This window comes from Magallana gigas, chromosome 2, assembly GCF_963853765.1.
Source record: "Magallana gigas chromosome 2, xbMagGiga1.1, whole genome shotgun sequence".
Taxonomy (NCBI): Eukaryota; Metazoa; Mollusca; class Bivalvia; order Ostreida; family Ostreidae; genus Magallana; species Magallana gigas.
In genome coordinates this window covers 47,690,481-47,710,713 of record NC_088854.1, presented here as the reverse complement: position 1 = coordinate 47,710,713, position 20,233 = coordinate 47,690,481, and the positions used below count along the sequence as shown (strand labels likewise).

Here is a 20,233-nt window from a genome sequence, read left to right as displayed (position 1 = left end):
TATTTAAAATGCACTTGAAAGAAACGCTATCAAGCAGTATAGATGATCAAATATAAAAAAAGGAGGGCATAATACGTGATCATAGCATCTGTTACACACGTAAGAGTGTTCGCGTTGAATTCTGTGTATGGCATAGACTACAAAGCATCTGACATACGATTTAGTAGTGTTCGCGTTGAATTCTTTGATACTGTGTCTGTATTTATTATTGCCTTGTGGATTCATGATGTGGTTAATATCGACCATAAGCCCGCAATCCTATATAGCACAATTCACTGGTATATGGCATAGACTACAATAGACACTTGAGTATAAGCACAAAATGTTGCTTCTGATGATTTTTCATAAAAAATGTAATTATTCATATGCGTACTATTCCGGTATATTATATACCTTGCATGTAAAAAAAAATAAACCATCTGTCTTTTTTAAAATACAACACACATGCTTCTATGAAAACTAGAAGTAGAAGTCCTTTTCAAATAATACAGTGCAAGTTAGCTGTTTTATCGTAGAATCAATAATCAGACTCGGAAACATTGAGTTCCTCTTTCTAAATGGCCCACCCTCATTTCGCATCGACCAGAAAGCTTTATGCATTGTTACTAGAACTGTGAAGATGATCAGCAGAAATGAGTGATCTTTATTTTGTGTTACTTTTTACTACTTTGAAGACTTCGGTAACATTCCGATACATTCGTATATAACAAACAGTTGACAAGAAACAATTGATTCCCCCTGTAGCAAAATTTTACTGTTTTCCACAGACAAATGTTGAGACACAAGAAGCGTTATTTCCCACAGTACTCCTCTCTGATCAGATATTGCTGCTGTGATTTTGACAAGAATGACAGAGAATACAGAATTTATTTCAGATTTAAACTCCAACTTTGGTAATCTTTCGTAAAGTAATTCTTTTTAATTTTTTTTTATTTATTTTTACATCATTTGTTATTGTATGCAATTTTAAAAAGTAATACCCTAAAAGAAGAGAGCTTTAACATCATTTATAAATGTTTTGAGTAATGTTAAATATCTGGTATATAAATTTCTAAAAACCTTTTTGAATTAAAAAAATTGGTGTACAATGTACCGGTACAAGTAAAACAGAAAGAAAGTGAAACAAAAATAATGATAGTTTGAAATTTTATTTGACAATGAAAAACTGCACATCTGATTTATGACAAACATATTTTGAAGCGTGTAAGTAAAATACATGTTGGCATGAAAAGAGTTAACACAGAGTCTCTGATCAGTATCTGCCATGCCTTCCATCCCTTTCTCCCCTTTCTCGTGACCTTCTCCTCTCTCTACTACGTGACCTTGACCTTCTTTCTCTAGACCTTGACCTCCTACGCTCTCTGCTACGACTCCGACTCCTTCTGGTGGGCGGAGACCTTGAACGTGATCTGTTTAAAAAAAAACACAATAAAATTCATATCAGAAATGCTTGCAACAATTAAGAAAATTTTTGATGAATCAACACAATCTCCAACTAGATTATTTCGCAGCCATACCAAGACGGTGGAAAGAAGTTTCTTACCTTCGGACCTTCCTGCGACTTCTACCATAGAGTTCACGCCTCAGTTCTCTAGATATTGGTTTTAAGTGCATGAAATTACAGAACCCACCACGTGTACACTCTCTGTAAAATAAAGAGAAAAATAAAATGGTTAATAATAATAATAAAAAAATTGTGAAAATTCTATTCTTCAAATCATGTTTCAATCAAATCCTAGAAATAATTGGAGTCAAAGTCATACAAAAGATGGAGAGATCAAATTCAACCATAAGCTGGAAAATATGTATATTTAATTGCAATTTGTCTTTACCCCATTTCATACTGTCTGCAACAAGCTTCTCTGAAGTCTGTGACCGGGGACAATTCTGCATGAACTGGGCGTCCATTGAACCAACGATTGTTCAATTCATTTACTGCTTTTTCTGCATCTTCCTCATATCGGAACTGAAGCATGAAAATAAATCATTAAATGTCTGCAGAGCATTTTCTCTTGAAGAACAGTTTTGACAAGATGTTACCTAACTCTAACAAAGAAGTTGAAACTTACTTTAACATAGACATTTCCAACAAGGTGGTCTCCTAAATTGTCACAAACATTCATCTCCTCAATTTCTCCATACTGAAAAATATTTCAAAACAATTAAATTACCAGGATGAGAAACTGGGAATAAAAATCTGTTGTTAATTTCAATAGGTCCAAAATTTATCATATCCTGAAATTACCATTAAAATGCCCCCAAATTCTGTAACGGGTACTAGTATGTAAAATGTTACCTGTGATATGTAGCAGTTACCTGTGTTATATAGCAGACATGTAAATACAGTTTGGGAATGTTCTGAATTGAATCATAAATGTATATGTTAACTTTAGGTGACTGTACACACCCATAAGCATACAGATATATAGGTGTGGGGGCTATTGGTCCTACCTTTTCCAATTCTACATAAACTTCTTCAAAGAATTCATCATAAAATTGTTGTAATTCTGTATCGTCCATCTGGACTACAATAAATAAAAAAAAACACGGAAAAAAAGCTAGAGCTGCCAGAGGAACAGACATTGACATTAACATTGGGATCTTAGTCTATTAATCAACAAAGCTACAAGGAAAACATCAGTACTCTGCAATAAACTTGGCTTTAGTTGGAGCACATGACATTTTCATTTGTTTCAACTTACCTTTAAACACATCGATGCAAGCACAAGCATTGAGGTGAAATGTTACGGTAAGTGAAATGCAATCATTCGACAACAAAATTTTTTTAAAAAATGAAATAAAAACCCATAAATAGCAAGTCTAAGAAATGCAGAGTTTGCCACAAATGAAAATGTCATGATTGGTCTTCTCTGGCAGCACCGCTGAGTTCTACAAAATAAAAGGGACCACACAAGATGGCCCTGACAACACAGAGGTGGCCCCCGCCCTTACAGGTCAGGTCTCAAAATCACTAGCCCACCAAATCTTGTACAAATCTTTGACCAATTAAAAAACAATCTTTTACAAATAGTTTTAAGTACCATTAATCATTTTTCAACTCCAAGTTTCTTTCTTAGAAGAAAATGGCCTAAACATCTGATAAGTCACATTTTAAAGTGAAAATCATCATTGCACAAAATTTGTTGGATAGAGCCCTAGATGACCAGAGGTTAGGAGAAGCGTGAGGACGTCAGAACGGTCACCTTCTCGGGACTGAAGAGGATGCGACACTATTACGTTACCTTATCCTCTAACTCAGTAAAAACCTCTTCGAAAAAATCATCAAAATCTTGTTGGCCCTGCACGTCATCCAAGACAACTGAAATTCAAGGCACAAACACTGACTCCAAACTTATTTCAAAAAGCACTGTATTCCAATACATGTACTTTGATCATATTTGAAATATGATTTACATGCAGTAGTAAAAATGTCAAAAATCTCATGTTATATTTCTTAAAATTGAAAATAAAAAGACTTATCTTACCTTGAAGAATTTATTGCATATTTTTTTCGAAAAAGTAATATGAACTGTATTTTTAAGAAACTTATTTTGCTGCAAACATGTGCTATTATGATTATTCTACATGCAATGTGAATTAAAAAATAACTAGGTCTTCAGGCTATTTTTTTCTTTTTTTTTAAATCTTCATTTACCCCCCCCCCCCAACTTTTTTTCATTAATTCAATCAATTCAATGCTCTTAAGTCTGAAAACCAAGTCATCAAATGTTTTGGCATAACTTCAATTAAATATAAATTTAATATAAAGCAGATAGCCATGGAAAATCAAACATTTTACAAAAATTCATAGCATAATGCAGTTGTTCTTAATACTTAACATGGACTTACTATGGGATCCATCTGCTGTCAGTGCTGTGTTTTGTGGGTTCATGTATAAATTCTCTATCAGGACAGTCTAAAAACAACAAATACAGCTTGGTAAATAAATATCATCAAAGCACTAATATAAAATTGAAAATGGCTTCAACAAATGCCTATCAATGTTGCAAAGAAAACAATTTTAACCAAGGAAAATCTGAAATTATCATACCTGGCTGAAAGTGGGTTTGTTGTGAAGACGTGAACATCTTTCCCCGTGTCGACAGGCTCCAATTTTAAAGTAAAATGAACAATTTACCCTGAAATTGAGTAAATGTGATTACAACAAGGTAACTTAATAAAGATTATTAGTAGTATCAAACTAATGTTCAAAAAATCAATTTACATGTATGCAGGTATGTTCTTACGCTATTTTTCTGTTTAAATTACAATTAAAATATTATCTAAATATTTTTACCTTTTATGTGAATAATTACATTAATATTGTACTTTAACCACTTTTGTTACAATCTGACTTATTTTTGACACAGTATATTACTAAAAAGATGCACAAATGGCCTCCATATCTAACTTGAGGTTTTTCATACATCTTAAAAGACTAATACTTTTTCACAAGCCAAGATGACAAGGGTCAAAAGTACAGAGTCTGAAGAATAAGGCCCTTACAAATTTTGAATAAAATCAATCTTTTTAACAATGTAAGATGGACATACATTGATTACTTATGACTTTCTTTGTGCCTTCTGGATTATAACATTTGTTATATGCACACGGTCAAAAATCAATGCATAAAATTATTTAAGGTGGTATGGGAGTTTGGACAACTCCATGTTGTGACATACTCTTTATCAAAATAAACAATAAAATCAGAGGTAAATTCATAAATAGTTTCTTTCCCAAAACATTATACTGCAGTGGGTTAAAGGAACTACAAATCTGTATGCCATGAGTTCAAATTCAACTAAGGATTTTTAAATTTTTACGTTTCAAAAAATTCTTAAAACATATTTTTTGGTGAAATATTGTGGAATTTGAAAAATTTAAACCAGTGAAAGTATTTTGACTATAATGCACTTTTTAATCCACAATATTATTGACAGATGTCCCATAACACCTTCAAAAATGCCATAAAAATTGCCAGTCATGATAGTGGTGAACAGACAACAGGCACAGTACTATCACCAGATTCAGCTACATACCTTGATTTACCTAAATAGCTTCACTTACCTACTTGAAGTAAGTTTATTTAGCTATATACTCAATCATACTTTTTTCTTAAAAGGGCATTTGTACTAAAAGTTGAACTCAGGCGCAGCAATATTTTTCAAGAACTGATCTTAAAAAAATTCATGAAAAAATTACTCTTAAAATTGTTGCTCTTTTTGTGCAAATGCAGTCAAAGTTTTAAAAGTTTTGAGGCCAAGTATAACTGTTTATGTGTTATCAAACAAATATTTCTTACATGGAATAACAAAGAAGAACAGTTCAGGTTTACATGATAATTGATTAGCAATAATTCAGCACAATGTACAGTGAAGCATTTTTTGTAATCACACTTATCCATGCCTCGTTTCACACATGGTGTCATACGGTTACTCAAACAATACAAATGCATGTTTACCTTAAAATTGTTAAAAAGCAGTGATGTTTTAACAATTTTTCCTCTGGTTTGTTGATTTTATAAAATTACACACTACCACTAAAGGTGAAAGTTCATTGCGACTTTTTGTCTATTTTAAATAAAAAGCAAAATTGCAGAGAGGTAGTTGTATAAAATCACTTCATGTTGGTAAATAAAGCTATGTAGATAAATCAAGCTACGTAGCTTAATCAAGTGATTGTACAAGATCTGGTGAACATGATGCGCTTCTGCTTCAGAAAAACGTCATCTAAACTGTACAAAACTCCATTTTGGAATACATAATTGGGGCACAAGCCGCACAACCCTGTACTTATAATGCTCATCAGACATTTATGCAATGGTTACAAAACATGAAACCTTTAATAAGAGCATTATAGTCAAAATTATTAAGAGGAGAAAACGGATCCGGCGTGAGTGAAAGCATGATAATGCAGAGACAATGTTTATGTTTTTCATACTGCAGCTGTTAACAAAAAGACATTGACAAAGTTAAAGCCGAATTTAAAAAAAATCTTTAGTAATCAATTTTGCATAGTTCATCAATCAAATTATCATAAAAACGTATAATTACTTGTCCTTTTCTGTGCCAAAAATTGACGCAAGGTACTCCGCCATTTTTTTCTGTTCTACACACAATGCGATGACGTATACACTGAATTCAAAAATGTAGGTTAACCAGAAAAATATAGAAAAACCTTAATATCCATAAAGCCTTATTTCCTTAATTAAAAAAAAAAAAAAATTGGTCATTAATTGTTGAAATAATTGACATCCTTTTCTTCATTTTCCAATATTTTTGAGAAAAAAAAACTCGCTCAATTATCATTTTCATTAACAAAAAAAAAATAAAAATTAATTACCAATTAAAGTCACTGTACAAATCTGATATCTTTTGTAGTACATTGTGTATGAATAATATTTTGTACCCCATTTGCAAAAAAAAAAAAAATAATAATAATAATTTATTTCTTTAAGGTAGTACGAAACACCCCTGAAATTATTTATTTGAAATATTTTCTCAAATACACAAAATAATGACTAAATATTATGTAAAAATTAATTTCAGTCCATTATCTTAAAACATAAATATAAATCATACCCATCTCAAGACTAAATAATTTTAGGATACAACGTATTTCGAATATTTTGAAACATACATTTGGATGGTGTTCATATGATTTTTGTGCAATTTAGCCTTAAATCATTTAAAAATGCGTAACTTGTGTTCTTTTCAAAGTAAAGACCTGGAATTTGGACAAAACCACCACCAGTGTTTAGGCTTTATGTCAAACAAATTTCAAGGTCATATCAACAGGTCAAAGGTCAAATATGATGACGTCATCTAGGATTTTTATCAAGTTATATACCTCCGTCAAACATACTTAAACTTTAATTAATCTAAAACCAATGGTTAAATTTTTTTTATTTTGATATATTTAAATAACAGGGTCATGACAATCATACTGTTAGATTTTATTCATTTGAATTATACATTTTCTTTTTATTAGGAGTATTCACAAGCACTAGTTTTACATTATATCGCATGAGAAATTATCTTAAGTTACCAGTTAGAATTTATTTCAGTATCTTTAAGTAACAAGAAGGTCTCCTGTTTAAATGGCAGCACAAATATTTGTATTATCTTGAAAAATAACTTAATGGCATAGAAAATTAAAACAATTACTATTTCATTTTACCACCACTGAAAGGAGATTCCAATGGTATAGGTTTTGGGCGTTGTGGGCAAAAATTGTGAGGTCGGATTTTTTGGGGGAAAATTTAGCTTATCTGTTTTGCACTACCTTAATTCATACCTGTCCAAAATGCGTAACCATCTTAATTAGCCAAGAATCTACTGATTTGAACAAAATATATTTTTGCTTAGAAGTTCAAAATAGCATTATTCTATAAATTAAAGAGCTGATAAAAATGTAATGGACTTCTTCCATGTGATGCTTTTTAAGCAGCCGTAATTTATACACTGTTGGATTAAATTTAACCGCTTGCATAAAATAAATTCAGAAAGAAATATTTTAAACTAATTATATGGGCTTCCTAAAACGAACTTTGCATTCATTTTATCCTACAATCGATAAGATATACATGAATAATTGAAACTAAACAGACAAAGATTGAGTTTTAAGGAGGCTTGGTGGTTAACAAAATTATCCATTAGATAGACCTTAGATTTTTAGATATATGATTTGTTAATTAAGCTATAAATTATTATTCACTCAAGAAAAAAATCCATAAATTTTCCTATATCTTTATTTAGAGATCTTCTTCCTAAGGAGATCAATACAGCCAGCCCTTATGAAATATTTAATACATAGAAATAAATCTTTTTTCTTCATTGCCGGTTTTCAGATACATTGATTTCTTTAAATGTGGGTGGCAAAAATGTAATTAAAAATTAATTTGACCTTTGACTCTATAGATTCTGATATGCTATTGATCTTTTTTTTTTTTTTTTTAAATCGCATGCAAATGAAACAAGCAAAGTCGGTTCCCGAATACCATATGTATAGGATGTTTAACTACCTGGAGCACCGTGGATCGGATCTTCCAATGAGAACGTCAATTTTTCAGAATTTTGCATGTAACTTAGGTTAATATATAATGTAGCTTTTGTTCACATATATCTTGAAAAAAAAATTGCAAAATTTTACAAAATCAAAACCGAAATCACTTTTGATGTTCCAATTAAAACATCTCATACATGCGCGGATCCAGAAAATTTTTCCAGCGGGGGGTCCGAAGGATAATTGTGTTTGCCAGGGGGGGGGGGGGGGGTCCGAGGCATATTTTCGCGATAATTTTACTATGTAAATTTAATAAATTTTCATTTTCCAGGGGGGGTCGGGACCCCCCCGACCCCCCCCCCCCCTCTAGATCCGCGCATGTCATAGTTGCAATGAATTAATTTTGTTATAAATTATATATACACATATAACAATTATTATACTTTATATCAAATTTGATTTTTTTTTGCCTGTGACGAGAATATATATTAACTTTGGGGTAAATAGTCGTATTTAATAGTGCACAATTTTTGTGACGTTTCATGCATTACAAAGTAAAAGGAGTAGGAAGTCCGAGGTGTGGGAAATGAAATAACACTTTTCTGTCAAGTTTCAGCCCTTTTTAAAAATTAAGGTAAATTGAAATTAATAAGAATACAATGGTAAAAACCTGTCATCCAAGTAATACAGTTTTAGTTATTGTAACGACATAATAAAGACCTCTTGCTTTTCAGAAAATGCTATACATGTATCACCAATGTTAATTGTCTTCTTCGCCAAATACCTTTGTGTAGATTTGTATTCATTCTTTCAATACGGTAAGTCAATTCAGATACCGGCACCAGATAGCTCAAGTGGTAGAGCACCTGACTAAAGATTGGTGGGACTGAGTTTGAATCCTGGTCTATCATTATTTTCCCCAATATTTGGTGTCGTGCCAACCAGTGGAACTGACCACAGGGGCTTGGTTGTTGGATAGTGAATTTCCTAATTATTTGTTCCCGAAGAAAAAATTGATTAAAATTAGTAATCTTATGTGTATTTCTGTGTTTTGCAATAAATAAATTCACTGAAACCCCCCGTTTCAGTCATGTTAAAAAAGTGTATTCAATGTACATTAAAAAGAGTACTTTTTTAAATGTACATTGAATACACTTTTTTAACATGACTGAAACGGGGGGTTTCAGTGAATTTATTTATTGCAATACACAGAAATACACATAAGATTACCAATTTTTTCTTCGGGAACAAATAATTAGGAAATTCACTATCCAACAACCAAGCCCCTGTGGAACTGACTGGTTAACTCCTGCCGAGGGAGAGAGCTTGGGAATATTAACATACAAGGGCAAATATTATAAAAGGGGAAGGAATGTGATGGTCAGATGGGCTCAAATATCAGTGCCAGATAGTTCATAACCATGGTAAAGCACCTGAATAGAGATTCTTGGTTTGGTCCGTTACTGTTTCTCCCAATCCGTTACATTTGGTGCCATGCCAACCCCTGGAACTGAAAGGTTAACTCCTGACAAGGGAAATAGCTTGGGAACATTAGTCTACAAGGGCAAAGATCATTTAAGGGAAATGAATGCGATAGTCAGATGGGTTCAAATATCAGTACCAGATAGTCCATATGGTAGAGCACCTGACAAGAGATTCAGGGGACCATGAATCCAAATCTTGCTTCTCCTATCCCATTACATATGGTGCCATGGCAAACCCTGGAACTGACTGGGTAACTCCTGCAAGGGGAAAGAGCCTGGGGTGATGATCTCCAATGGCAAAGATCATTAAAGGGGGAGGAATGTGACAGTTCAAATACTGGGGTACCAACGCCAGATAGCTCAGTGGGTAGAGCATCTGACTAGGGATTCAGGGGACCTGGGTTCAAATCCCAGTCTGGTTCATCATTATTTCTCCCATCCAATTACATTTTAATAATATTGATTTTTTTTTTTTGCAGTACTTCCATCACAATGGATTTGGCAAAAGTAAAAGATGAGGACAAATTAAACTTGTGCAGAAAATATTACATTGGTAGGTTTAGCAAATTATATTGGCTGCATTATATACAATATGTAAAAAATTAAACATTATATATATTTAATTTCACCAAAAATGAAATAACTGAAAGATAGTAGATTTTAAAACATTATTTTTTATAAGTTTGAATCATAGAATCATGTTCTGCGCTGTACATATTTCAATTCTCTTTGTCCTTAAAATCATTATCTTACAAAACAATATTAATACTGATTATTAGATGAGATGTATTTTTTTTTTTCAATAAATCTAGGAGGGTTTGCTTTTCTTCCATTTCTGTGGTTTGTCAACTCCGTCTGGTTTTTTAGAGAGGCTTTCCTTAAACCAGAATATCAACAACAGAAACAAATCAAAACATGTTAGTATGAGCACTTTATTTTGTATTTTTGACAATAACAATTTATAACATTCTCAAATTATAATATTGTATTCCATCTTTATTCCTACATTTTCTGAAATAATTCAATAATGCTGGTTTGTTCCACTCCCCCAGACCTGTGTGAATACATATTGCAGCTTTACATGATTCATGATGAAGGAATTGGGTTTTTTTTTTCCAAGATGTGATACGCTCCATGATTGGAACAGCAATCTGGATAGCCATTATAACAACATGGGTAGTCCTATTCCAGACAAATCGAGTGGCTTGGGGGATCACTGCAGATAAAATATCATTCCTCATTCCTAAAGGAATACCATAACACTAAAAAGCAGTCAGTGAGTACCTGTATCTTACAAGTCAACTGTTATATTCTAACATGTCTACACAGAGAAAACATGAAGTACATATCAGTAAAGTGAAAACGTTTTCTAATTCCACAATAATATAATTCTATTACCGGTAGAAGTCAGAATAATGGTAAGCTTTGAGAATGCATGTACATTTGTAAGAAATGGGCCCTTTTTGTTCTCATGGTGCATGGAAGAGGTACAGTTTGTGCAATGGATGGAGATTTATCGACTTGTAAGATAAAAGAGTATCTCAGGTCAGTTGTCAAATGGTTGTAAAGGCATAATAAGAGATTCATTCTCCTACTTTCAATGTTGTATTTCTATAGGTAGAAATTGGAGAAGTAATCAGCTAGTGGACCATGTCAGAACATTATTTTGGATTCTAAAGGCATCCTCGATCTTCAAAAGGGATGTAAAGTTCCTCCAAACATGTTGATTAAGTGTCCATTTGCATAATTTTTAACTCTAATTTGGTTGTTAATTACATTAACTACTATGTAGGCATACATTTGCAAAAGTTATGTTTTCAACAAAGAAACACATCCTGTGCAATTCTTCAGTTAATCATCATCTGAAAAAGTACATGAGTCAATTAACTCAAGAGTAAATTGGAATATTTAGTGAATTTGCATTTTTAATTGTAAATAAGAGAGAGAGAGAGAGAGAGAGAGAGAGAGAGAGAGAGAGGTTTCCATGTTGTTGTTTTTTGTCTTTTTTGTAAGTAATGAGTTAATTTAATAAATTTACAGATCCAAATACTAGTTGATGTTTTTTTTCTAATTGAATTTTTCATAGTCAAATTACATACACATGTATAAATTTTGGGAAGATGAATGTACTTGGGGCTGCTGAAATATTTTAAAGCTGGCATGTTTAGGAAGGCAACAAAAGGATTTCCAAGAACATAAATTACAAGAAACCAACACTGGAATAATTAATTTTTAATACTATATCAGTTTGTATTACAAATATTGCAATAAAAACCACACTGTATACATGCCATTAGTTATAAGAAGAGTAGCTTATGAAAGGATTTGTGCATTTGGCAATGAAAATTTACATTATGTAGAAATCATCATTAATTGCAAGCATAATTTCCTGAATTTGATTTTGGAGGTAAATTGATTGTTAAAAATGAGAGATAAAATATTCTGCTTACAGCATCTATTACCAACATACATAGTATACTGGTAGGTGAAGATTCATTATGTCGGAATGAATTGCACAATGCAAACAAAAAATATATATATTGTCAATGCAAAATTACAAATATAAAAGAACGAAGATTAACAGGTGATTTGTCAAAGCTAAGCTTCATTTTTTAACATCTGGAGCATGCAGAAAAAAATGTACTAACATCCAGATGATGCATTAGAATGCATTTTTGTATACAATATAACAATTGACATTTCAATACATGTATTTTAAAAATTGATGAGAATCAAAAAAATTCTTGTTCAATTGTAAGTTTATAATTTATCACAGACTATAACACAGAACCTTAAAGGCCTTAATTTAAGGAACTATGTACATAATTCAAGCTCTACTATAAAGTAAAATGTTAAATTCTTAGAAAATAACACACACAGGTGTAAAGTCTGTTGAATGTGATTCAATCATACATCTCATTAACTTAAATCAACCAATGAAAATTAAAAAGTTCACGGACTGGTGTAAATAAACAGCTGACACAGACTGTTCTCCTGACCGGCTTGTACAATAGCCTGTACGGTACAAACTTTGCTTTTGAAGCCCTATGTGTTGGTGGCCTAACCCTTCGAGAACTCCTCCGGAAGATTGTACAAACCACAGACCAAATTGGCAGGCAAGGCTTTGTCTTAAAATAAAAAAAATTATGTATATTTTGCAAATTTTGTAAAAGGGTACAGGCCTACAGGGTATACATGGCATTTAAGGGTCCATCATTACTGGAGACTGAACATGCATATGTACTTACACCACAATGGTTTCGAATGATGATAAATCAAAGGTTGTACATAATTGTAAAATATTACCATGGTTGATATAGAAATGACAGATGTATATCTCCAGTACATGTATCTCTACATTTTATATATAAACCTATTTACTGGGCAGGATATGAAGACAAAAGCAAATATTTTCTTCCCAAAGACGGCAACTATTTGGCAAGATGAAGCTAAAGGAAAACCCGTAGTAAAATTTGAAGAGGGACACTAAAATTACCTTGTTCTGTATAAAATAATTGTTTATTATGCTAAAGCAGATTTCATTAGTGGCAGTATTTTCATTAGATAAACAAGTTTGACTCATTGTTATCAGAGTTGAACTAAATGCCACAGTCTGGTTGAAACCAGAAAAATTTTGAGATGAAAGGGTAGGAAAATAGAATGTGGACTTACCACAGAAAATACATGTATATCACAGTATACTTTACTCAGGTAAAAAAGCAGGTGTTTTCATCTATTTGTTTGCAAAAGACAAAGAGGTACCAATAATAGATTATAGATACAGTACATGTATAATGAATGGTGGTTGTTGTAGTGATGCCACAATAGTTATCTATAATAATGTGATGTCTCTTTTCTATCTAAAGCAGACTGAAGTTTTATCATACACTGACATATTTCTCACCTATTTGTTTTGGATATGGCAAGTTCAGTTCTTTCATTATCTTTACAAATTCCTCCTTCGATTTGGTCAGGCGTGGATTCATCATCTTTTCCTCTTCAACAGTGGTGCTGGTTTGACCTAATTAGCGGTACACATAATCAACATGTGGTAAGCATCAATACGTATAAACAACTTTAGTAAAATTACACATGTAAACATATTGTTTCGAAATTCAAAGATTTTGAGAAGAGTAATTAATTGAGTTGTTCAATCATCCACATATTCATAGATTTGCCCTTAAAAAAAAAACATACAGTAGCCACCAAGATAAGTCAATCTAAAACTCAGAAAACTTATTAGAGTAAATGTGTCAGAATTACTGTTGACAACAGAAATATAAGACATTACCTGTGTAATCATGAGCAGGATACAGTGTATAGTTTGGAGGGAGAGAGAAGATCTTGCTATGTACAGAATTGTATAGAGTCTCCGAACTTCCTGAAATTCAGAAAATCAAAATCATCAGTCTATAGATATAAAAAAGAACATTGTCACTGCAAAGTGAGATTTTTTAATTGACTAATCGTTTCCTTTATATTGATAAAAGTTGTTCATTTCTGTCAGAAAATTATGTTCATGCACTATAGTAGGCCTATAAATTCATAGAAATTTACAGAAAAGTGATCAATCTCAGCCAAAAAAAAACTCAGCTTGTTTCATCTGCATTAATAAGTGTATTATCCGATGAGGTATTAAGCTCATTTGAGCTGAAAGTTCAATAAGAAGTTGAATTTTTACATATGGAAATCTTAATTTTTCTCTGACAAATTGACTATCAGCTTAATCAGAACCCTCTGTAAAAAACAAAACCTAAAACATCATAAGGGGCTGGATATTTAACATAAAAATATGTGCAGAAAAGAACTATATATGATAAAATTAAATTTTGCCCCCATATTTTGCCGTTTTTTAAGTGTTTCGGGTACAATAAAATGCCAACTAATTTTTTAGAGAAGTTGATATAAAATATATTTTCATCTATTTATTTGCACTCACTGGCAGTATATGACGTCAGAAGTGACGTCATTTCTATAATTCAATCAAAATCAGCCAAAAAATGACATTTTTCTTATCTATTTACGAATGGGAAATATAGAGCGCATGCTTGAACAAGGAAAATTTTTTTGTCACTTATTAGTCTTGGCTAGATACATCTCTGATTAAAATATTTTATTTGTTCAAGAATGTGCTATATGTTTTCGGAAGGAAAAACTGCTTGAAAACAAGCTGTTTTACGCTAAAAATGCAAAAATGGCAGGAAAAGGTTGTCTTTACAATGTCATATTTCTAAATTGTGGGCACTTGAACCAAAATGAATATTATGTCAACACATCACATACATATCTGTACTAAGAAAACAAAGAATTACAGTAAAATGATGAAGTTCATTTTAGGGGGCCATTTTAGGACCTTATCATATATAGTCCTTTGGAGATCTTTTGAAACAATTAAGATGCATTCTACTAAATTGTCAAGATATTTTGAATTAGTTATGGCTATTATTGCTCAGGTGAGCAATGTGTCCACTGGGCCTCTTGTTATTCTTGACAATTTTTTTTTTCATATAGAAATAAAAAAAAATTTATACAAGCAATCATTTGATAAATTTGCCTAAATATTAAAGTGTGTTGAAGTCAGTTTTTGATTTACATTCCTCTTGGTCACCTAAAGGTAGTAGTGAAAATCAATACCATTTGAGGATTTAAGGGATTTAAGTTTGTTTAAAGGGAACAATTTCTGCACAGAGTGTCTCTCGGAAACATAAAAAGGTTGCATATCTTATGGTTTAGTGTTAAGAATGTTGTAGGCTAATATTTGACAATAAAATTTATTCCTTATAAACAAAAATATCCTCTCCTTAAATAACAACAATGTTCCATTAAAACAATATAAACATACCTGGTACATGTATGTATACAGATTAACTTGACGCAATTTGTTGGGTTTTTTTTTACCTTCTTGAAAATCTGTCCGTCCACAGCCCCTCACTAAGAGGGCATCCCCTGTGAACGCCATTTCTTTTTCGTGCCACACGTAAGTGATACAACCTGTCAGAAATACACAAAAAGTTCAAACATTTCTTACTAAAAATGAATTTTAAAGCTGAATAAAACTACAAAAAAAAATCTTTCCTCAGATATATCATTCCCATGTAGTCAACAGCCCCATAGATCTTACCATTAGTATGGCCCGGAGTACTTCTGACTTCAAGCTCGTATTTCCCAAAGGTCAGCTTATCCCCTTCTTTCAGCTTAATGTCTGCATCAGCTTTACTAGCGGTAGAGATGGCACTCTTGCACGTCGGGAACTGCTTCTTAAGGAACCCTGTGCCAGTGATGTGATCAGCATGGACATGGGTATTAACTGAAAGTCAAATAAAATGCTGCTACTGAGGACCCTTTGGACAAGGAATAGTGAAAAATAGGTCAAATACAGCATGAATTCCAGAAGAAGGTTAAACAAAATGAGGCCAAAGAGGGATCTCTGAACAGAGAATATAGTTATATATATGCATGTATGTCAAATTCAGCATGATTCAAGTATGGGAGTAAAAAAAAAACCACTACCTTCAACAGAGAACTCTCTGGACAATTACATGGACCATACAACTAGGTCAAATACAGCATGTCAATAATGGCAAAGTTAAAATTTTGGGGCAAGGTAATGGTGGACAATAGGTCAAAACATCATGACTTCAAGGACAGTCATAACCCAGGGAGATCGACATTTATTGGTCACACACAATATATTATTATATTATATTGAAAATAATTGCTCATGGTTGCACTGATCTGCAACATGTATTATCATTAAATTACTGTAACTTATAAGGAGATCCTTCTTGAGATATGCATTTGGTGACCATGAGTCAGAATTAGTTTGGCTGAATTTCCTATCTGTGATCTAGGTCAAAATCTAGTCTCCTCCTTATGGCAGATAGCTGTTTTAACCCAAATTATAGAGCAAATTTACTTGATAATTTATAGTTAAGTGACTCAGCTCGAGATCATGTGCAGGTGTTGTCATTTTTAGTCTTGGAATGATATGCACAAATGAGGCAGACAGTACTTTAAAACTACGAAACATTTATACTGTAGTATAATATAACTGCTCTAAGGATTGAATAGTTTTGATCGACTTAAAAGTGGGTTTACTTGCGTATTTGAGGTTGAGTCCAAGGTCCTTGACTATTTTGCTATCTCTGGGTACTGTTTCAATGACAGGGTCAATAAGGATGGCTTCCTTTGTGTCTGGATCCGCGACAAGATAGGAATATGTAAAGGACTTGTACTCAAGCAACTGAAAATAAGCAATGTAGCCAAAAATTGTATTGTGATCTTTTAAAATATTTCAACCATTTCAACTAGAAATCTTTTGCTTGATAGTGTAAATTTCATTAATATGCTTAAAGAAAAGTGCATGTTTATCATATGAATTTTGAGGCATGGGTGGTACAACATGGGCAATACAGTTGGTTTTTTAAAAATATTAAACTGTTAAAATACCTTGCGTGAATTTATTTGGTCCAAGCTTTATTTGTTGTATACATGTATACCTATCATGAACATGCTATTGTTTACTCTCTTGGCAATCTTATATTACATTAAATGAACAATCTAAGACTTTAATTTGTATGAGATCCATAAATGTTCTGATCTGTTTATTGCTATGTATGCAACAGAACTTTGGAACAGCAAACGTTACAATTACATGTATATCTTCATCCTTCAGTTCATGAAAACTGTGTTTAGAACTGTCGTAACTTGGCACTTTTCCCTAGTATTTCTTAACTATAAGTTTAACTTACTTGTCTGAAGACAATGTCCTTGTCTTTTCCAACAAATCCCGACATACTCCTAGAAAATTGGCAATCACTGCGTCTTTGATGTAGAACAAGGTTTGAAAGTCGAGGAAGCTCGGCACGCGATTTTTGCCCGTTTGTGTGCAGCTTCCTGACTGCTGACAGCGGTGTACACTTGTTGACGGAACAGTGTAGTCCACGAATATTCAAACCACAGAATAACCTAGCTCGGCATGTTGCCATTCTATGCGAATAACCTTACACAATATCCTACCCTAAATCTAATCCCGAAGTGATCTTGTTTACTAACTTCGAGGTTGCGTCTGCGCAGAAGCCGCCGTGAATCAGGTCTTGAGGACACAGCACGGGGTTCAATTAGGCTTGTCACGTTTCACGTACACCCGATGTAAGTATATAGAGTTGACGAAATATACGTAAAATATTACAGATTTTAATAGTCAGAATATAATTCTCAGCTGATACTACGTGATTGTGAACATGTTATTCAAATCGAAGGACATTGTTGCACCCAATATTTCACGTTCTACTTTCACTTTCTTTTTATACAGAATGGTAAATAAAACATATCCTCATGCTGCCTAAATCAATAAGAAACCATATTTTAAAAATGCGTTCTCTCTATAATGATATTTATATAGCATCTTTTGGCCTGGTTTAAAATTATTCATTTAAATTTCATTTTTTGCATAAAGAAAAAAACCTGTATAAATATACAGAATATAGATAATTTTACTATATCTAATTCAGAGTCCAGGACAGAAAAGTATATGACATATTATTATAATTTACAAGAGAAAGACATGCCAATGAATAGTGTAAAAATTATTAAAGTATAACAATTATTATAGCAAATAACAGTGTTAATTCCAACAATATATGCACATATGTGTACATCTTGTTTGATGTGATTTACTTAGATCTAATGAGATAGGCAGTGATGGACAGCCAAGTTGCTCGAGATGGTCGTCTCATGGAGCTAGTAGATGAAAAATGGCGAGATGACAAACTCCCTATGGAAGAGGTGGCTGTTCCCCAGATGGAACTTCCCGAGATAGAGCCAGATAACGGCCCCACCAATGAAACACTGAAGGAACAGGAGCAGAAATGGAGTGACCTGGCCTTGTCTGCTCTACATGACCAGCCCCCAGCTACCACCAATAACTGACTCGTGGCCATATACATGTATCAACTTTGTGGACAGGATGTGAATTACACATCAACAGTCAAGGTGCCTGGATTATCTTTGTTAAACAAATTGATCCAGAGACTGGAAGCATTGTTCTATATTTTACCCAGTTCCAGACAAGACATTTGGAACAGTTTCAGATTTTGCTAGTCATCGCAACTTAAAAATACAGAACCAGTGTATTGTAATCCTTTGATATGATTTGTTGGGTTTTTATATTGTTGTATTTGTTGTGCAGTACAACTGGTATGCAGTTCTGTAGCTATCAGATAAAAATCAATGAATAGCATCTTTAAAAACATTAGATTTGCCAAGCCATTTGCTGAACATTACCGCCGGGTAGTTTTGATAGGATGTCATGTTCAAAACAATGCAAATATTTTAGTTTCCTTGCAAGTAAAATATCAAAATCATGTGAATTACAAAGTTTTTCCTCACGTATATATCTTGATCTGTACTATCTGGATGCTTGTGTAGGTTTTTGGACTAAATAGAAGTTTGTTGGAGGTTGAAGTAAATGTTGGTCATTCCTTACTCATGCAGACTTAACATGATTAAAGTAACTACTGATGTGTATCGTACCGAGCTTGTAAAGACTTCAAGTTTCTTCTTTTAATAATAAGCCAGCCATCTTGACGAACGCCCAAATCAAGCCTAGTCTGGGTACAGCAGGTCAGGTATGACATTCCAAACATTAGTGATTAAAAGTTGATACAAAGGATGATATGAAATAGGGCCCCAGAAGAAAATAAATTTTTTAATCTTTTTGCATGTTTTTAATCTTTGATAGAACCCCTTTCTTACCAAAGTAAAAACAATCAGATGGGGGATATGAATCATTATCTATGGTAGGGGTACACTGTTTACATTCTATCTTCATAGACTTTTAGCACTGCACCACATTTGAAAGCCTTTTGTGACGGTCAGACCGGTTCGAATACCGGCGCCAGATAGCTCAGTTGGTAGAGCACCTGACTAGAGATTCAGGGGGCCCGGGTTCGAAACCCGGTCTGGTCCGTCATTATTTCTCCCATCCCGTTACATTTGGTGCCGTTACCAACCCCTGGAACTGACAGGTGAACTCCTGCCAGGGGAAGAGCCTGGGGTGATCTTCGGGGACGAAGATCATTTAAGGGGGGAGGAATGTGACGGTCAGACCGGTTCGAATACCGGTGCCAGATAGCTCAGTTGGTAGAGCACCTGACTAGAGATTCAGGGGGCCCGGGTTCGAAACCCGGTCTGGTCCGTTATTATTTCTCCCATCCCGTTACATTTGGTGTCGTGACTAACCCCTGGAACTGACAGGTGAACTCCTGCCAGGGGAAGAGTCTGGGGGTGATCTTCAGGGACGAAGATCATTTAAGGGGGGAGGAATGTGACGGTCAGACCGGTTCGAATACCGGCGCCAGATAGCTCAGTTGGTAGAGCACCTGACTAGAGATTCAGGGGGCCCGGGTTCGAAACCCGGTCTGGTCCGTCATTATTTCTCCCATCCCGTTACATTTGGTGCCGTTACCAACCCCTGGAACTGACAGGTGAACTCCTGCCAGGGGAAGAGCCTGGGGTGATCTTCGGGGACGAAGATCATTTAAGGGGGGAGGAATGTGACGGTCAGACCGGTTCGAATACCGGTGCCAGATAGCTCAGTTGGTAGAGCACCTGACTAGAGATTCAGGGGGCCCGGGTTCGAAACCCGGTCTGGTCCGTTATTATTTCTCCCATCCCGTTACACTTTAAAATACACCAGTGCATTCAGGTTCATTTTTCGCCTTCAGCTGGTCAATGTATTATGT

The 20,233-nt window shown here is 33.7% G+C and overlaps 3 protein-coding genes and 1 non-coding gene across 6 annotated transcripts; 2 read left to right on the top strand and 2 right to left on the bottom strand.

Annotated features, from left to right (window-relative positions):
* Nucleotides 1-1,132: 1,132 nt before the first annotated feature.
* On the bottom strand, nt 1,133-6,139 carry LOC105320956 (splicing factor U2AF 26 kDa subunit). 3 transcript variants are annotated; one of them, XM_011419101.4, is made up of 8 exons: nt 6,054-6,139; nt 4,052-4,139; nt 3,850-3,916; nt 3,243-3,319; nt 2,070-2,141; nt 1,833-1,966; nt 1,544-1,645; nt 1,133-1,409 (listed from the first exon to the last, which is right to left on the bottom strand). In XM_011419101.4, the coding sequence occupies exons 1-8, from the start codon at nt 6,095-6,097 to the stop codon at nt 1,253-1,255; spliced, it is 741 nt and encodes a 246-aa protein (XP_011417403.3). In that variant the 5' UTR covers nt 6,098-6,139; the 3' UTR covers nt 1,133-1,252. The 3 variants fall into 3 exon arrangements, with proteins under 3 accessions (XP_011417403.3, XP_011417402.3, XP_011417404.3); XM_011419100.4 differs by lacking the exon at nt 3,243-3,319 and adding an exon at nt 2,452-2,528; XM_011419102.4 differs by lacking the exon at nt 3,243-3,319 and adding an exon at nt 2,452-2,525.
* A 3,699-nt stretch (nt 6,140-9,838) lies between these two features.
* Nucleotides 9,839-9,911, top strand: Trnap-agg (transfer RNA proline (anticodon AGG)). Its single transcript has one exon. It is a non-coding gene; the product is annotated as a tRNA-Pro (tRNA).
* Nucleotides 9,912-11,705: 1,794 nt separating this feature from the next.
* On the bottom strand, nt 11,706-17,476 carry LOC105329868 (persulfide dioxygenase ETHE1, mitochondrial). The gene is made up of 7 exons (XM_011431353.4): nt 17,240-17,476; nt 16,587-16,731; nt 15,610-15,795; nt 15,387-15,479; nt 13,780-13,869; nt 13,393-13,509; nt 11,706-12,616 (listed from the first exon to the last, which is right to left on the bottom strand). Exons 1-7 carry the CDS (start codon nt 17,474-17,476, stop codon nt 12,549-12,551), a joined length of 936 nt encoding a protein of 311 aa, XP_011429655.3. The 3' UTR covers nt 11,706-12,548.
* Nucleotides 17,477-17,507: 31 nt separating this feature from the next.
* Nucleotides 17,508-19,205, top strand: LOC109618956 (anaphase-promoting complex subunit 13). The gene is made up of 2 exons (XM_034445000.2): nt 17,508-17,639; nt 18,172-19,205. Exon 2 carries the CDS (start codon nt 18,192-18,194, stop codon nt 18,417-18,419), a length of 228 nt encoding a protein of 75 aa, XP_034300891.1. The 5' UTR covers nt 17,508-17,639; nt 18,172-18,191; the 3' UTR covers nt 18,420-19,205.
* Nucleotides 19,206-20,233: the final 1,028 nt, after the last annotated feature.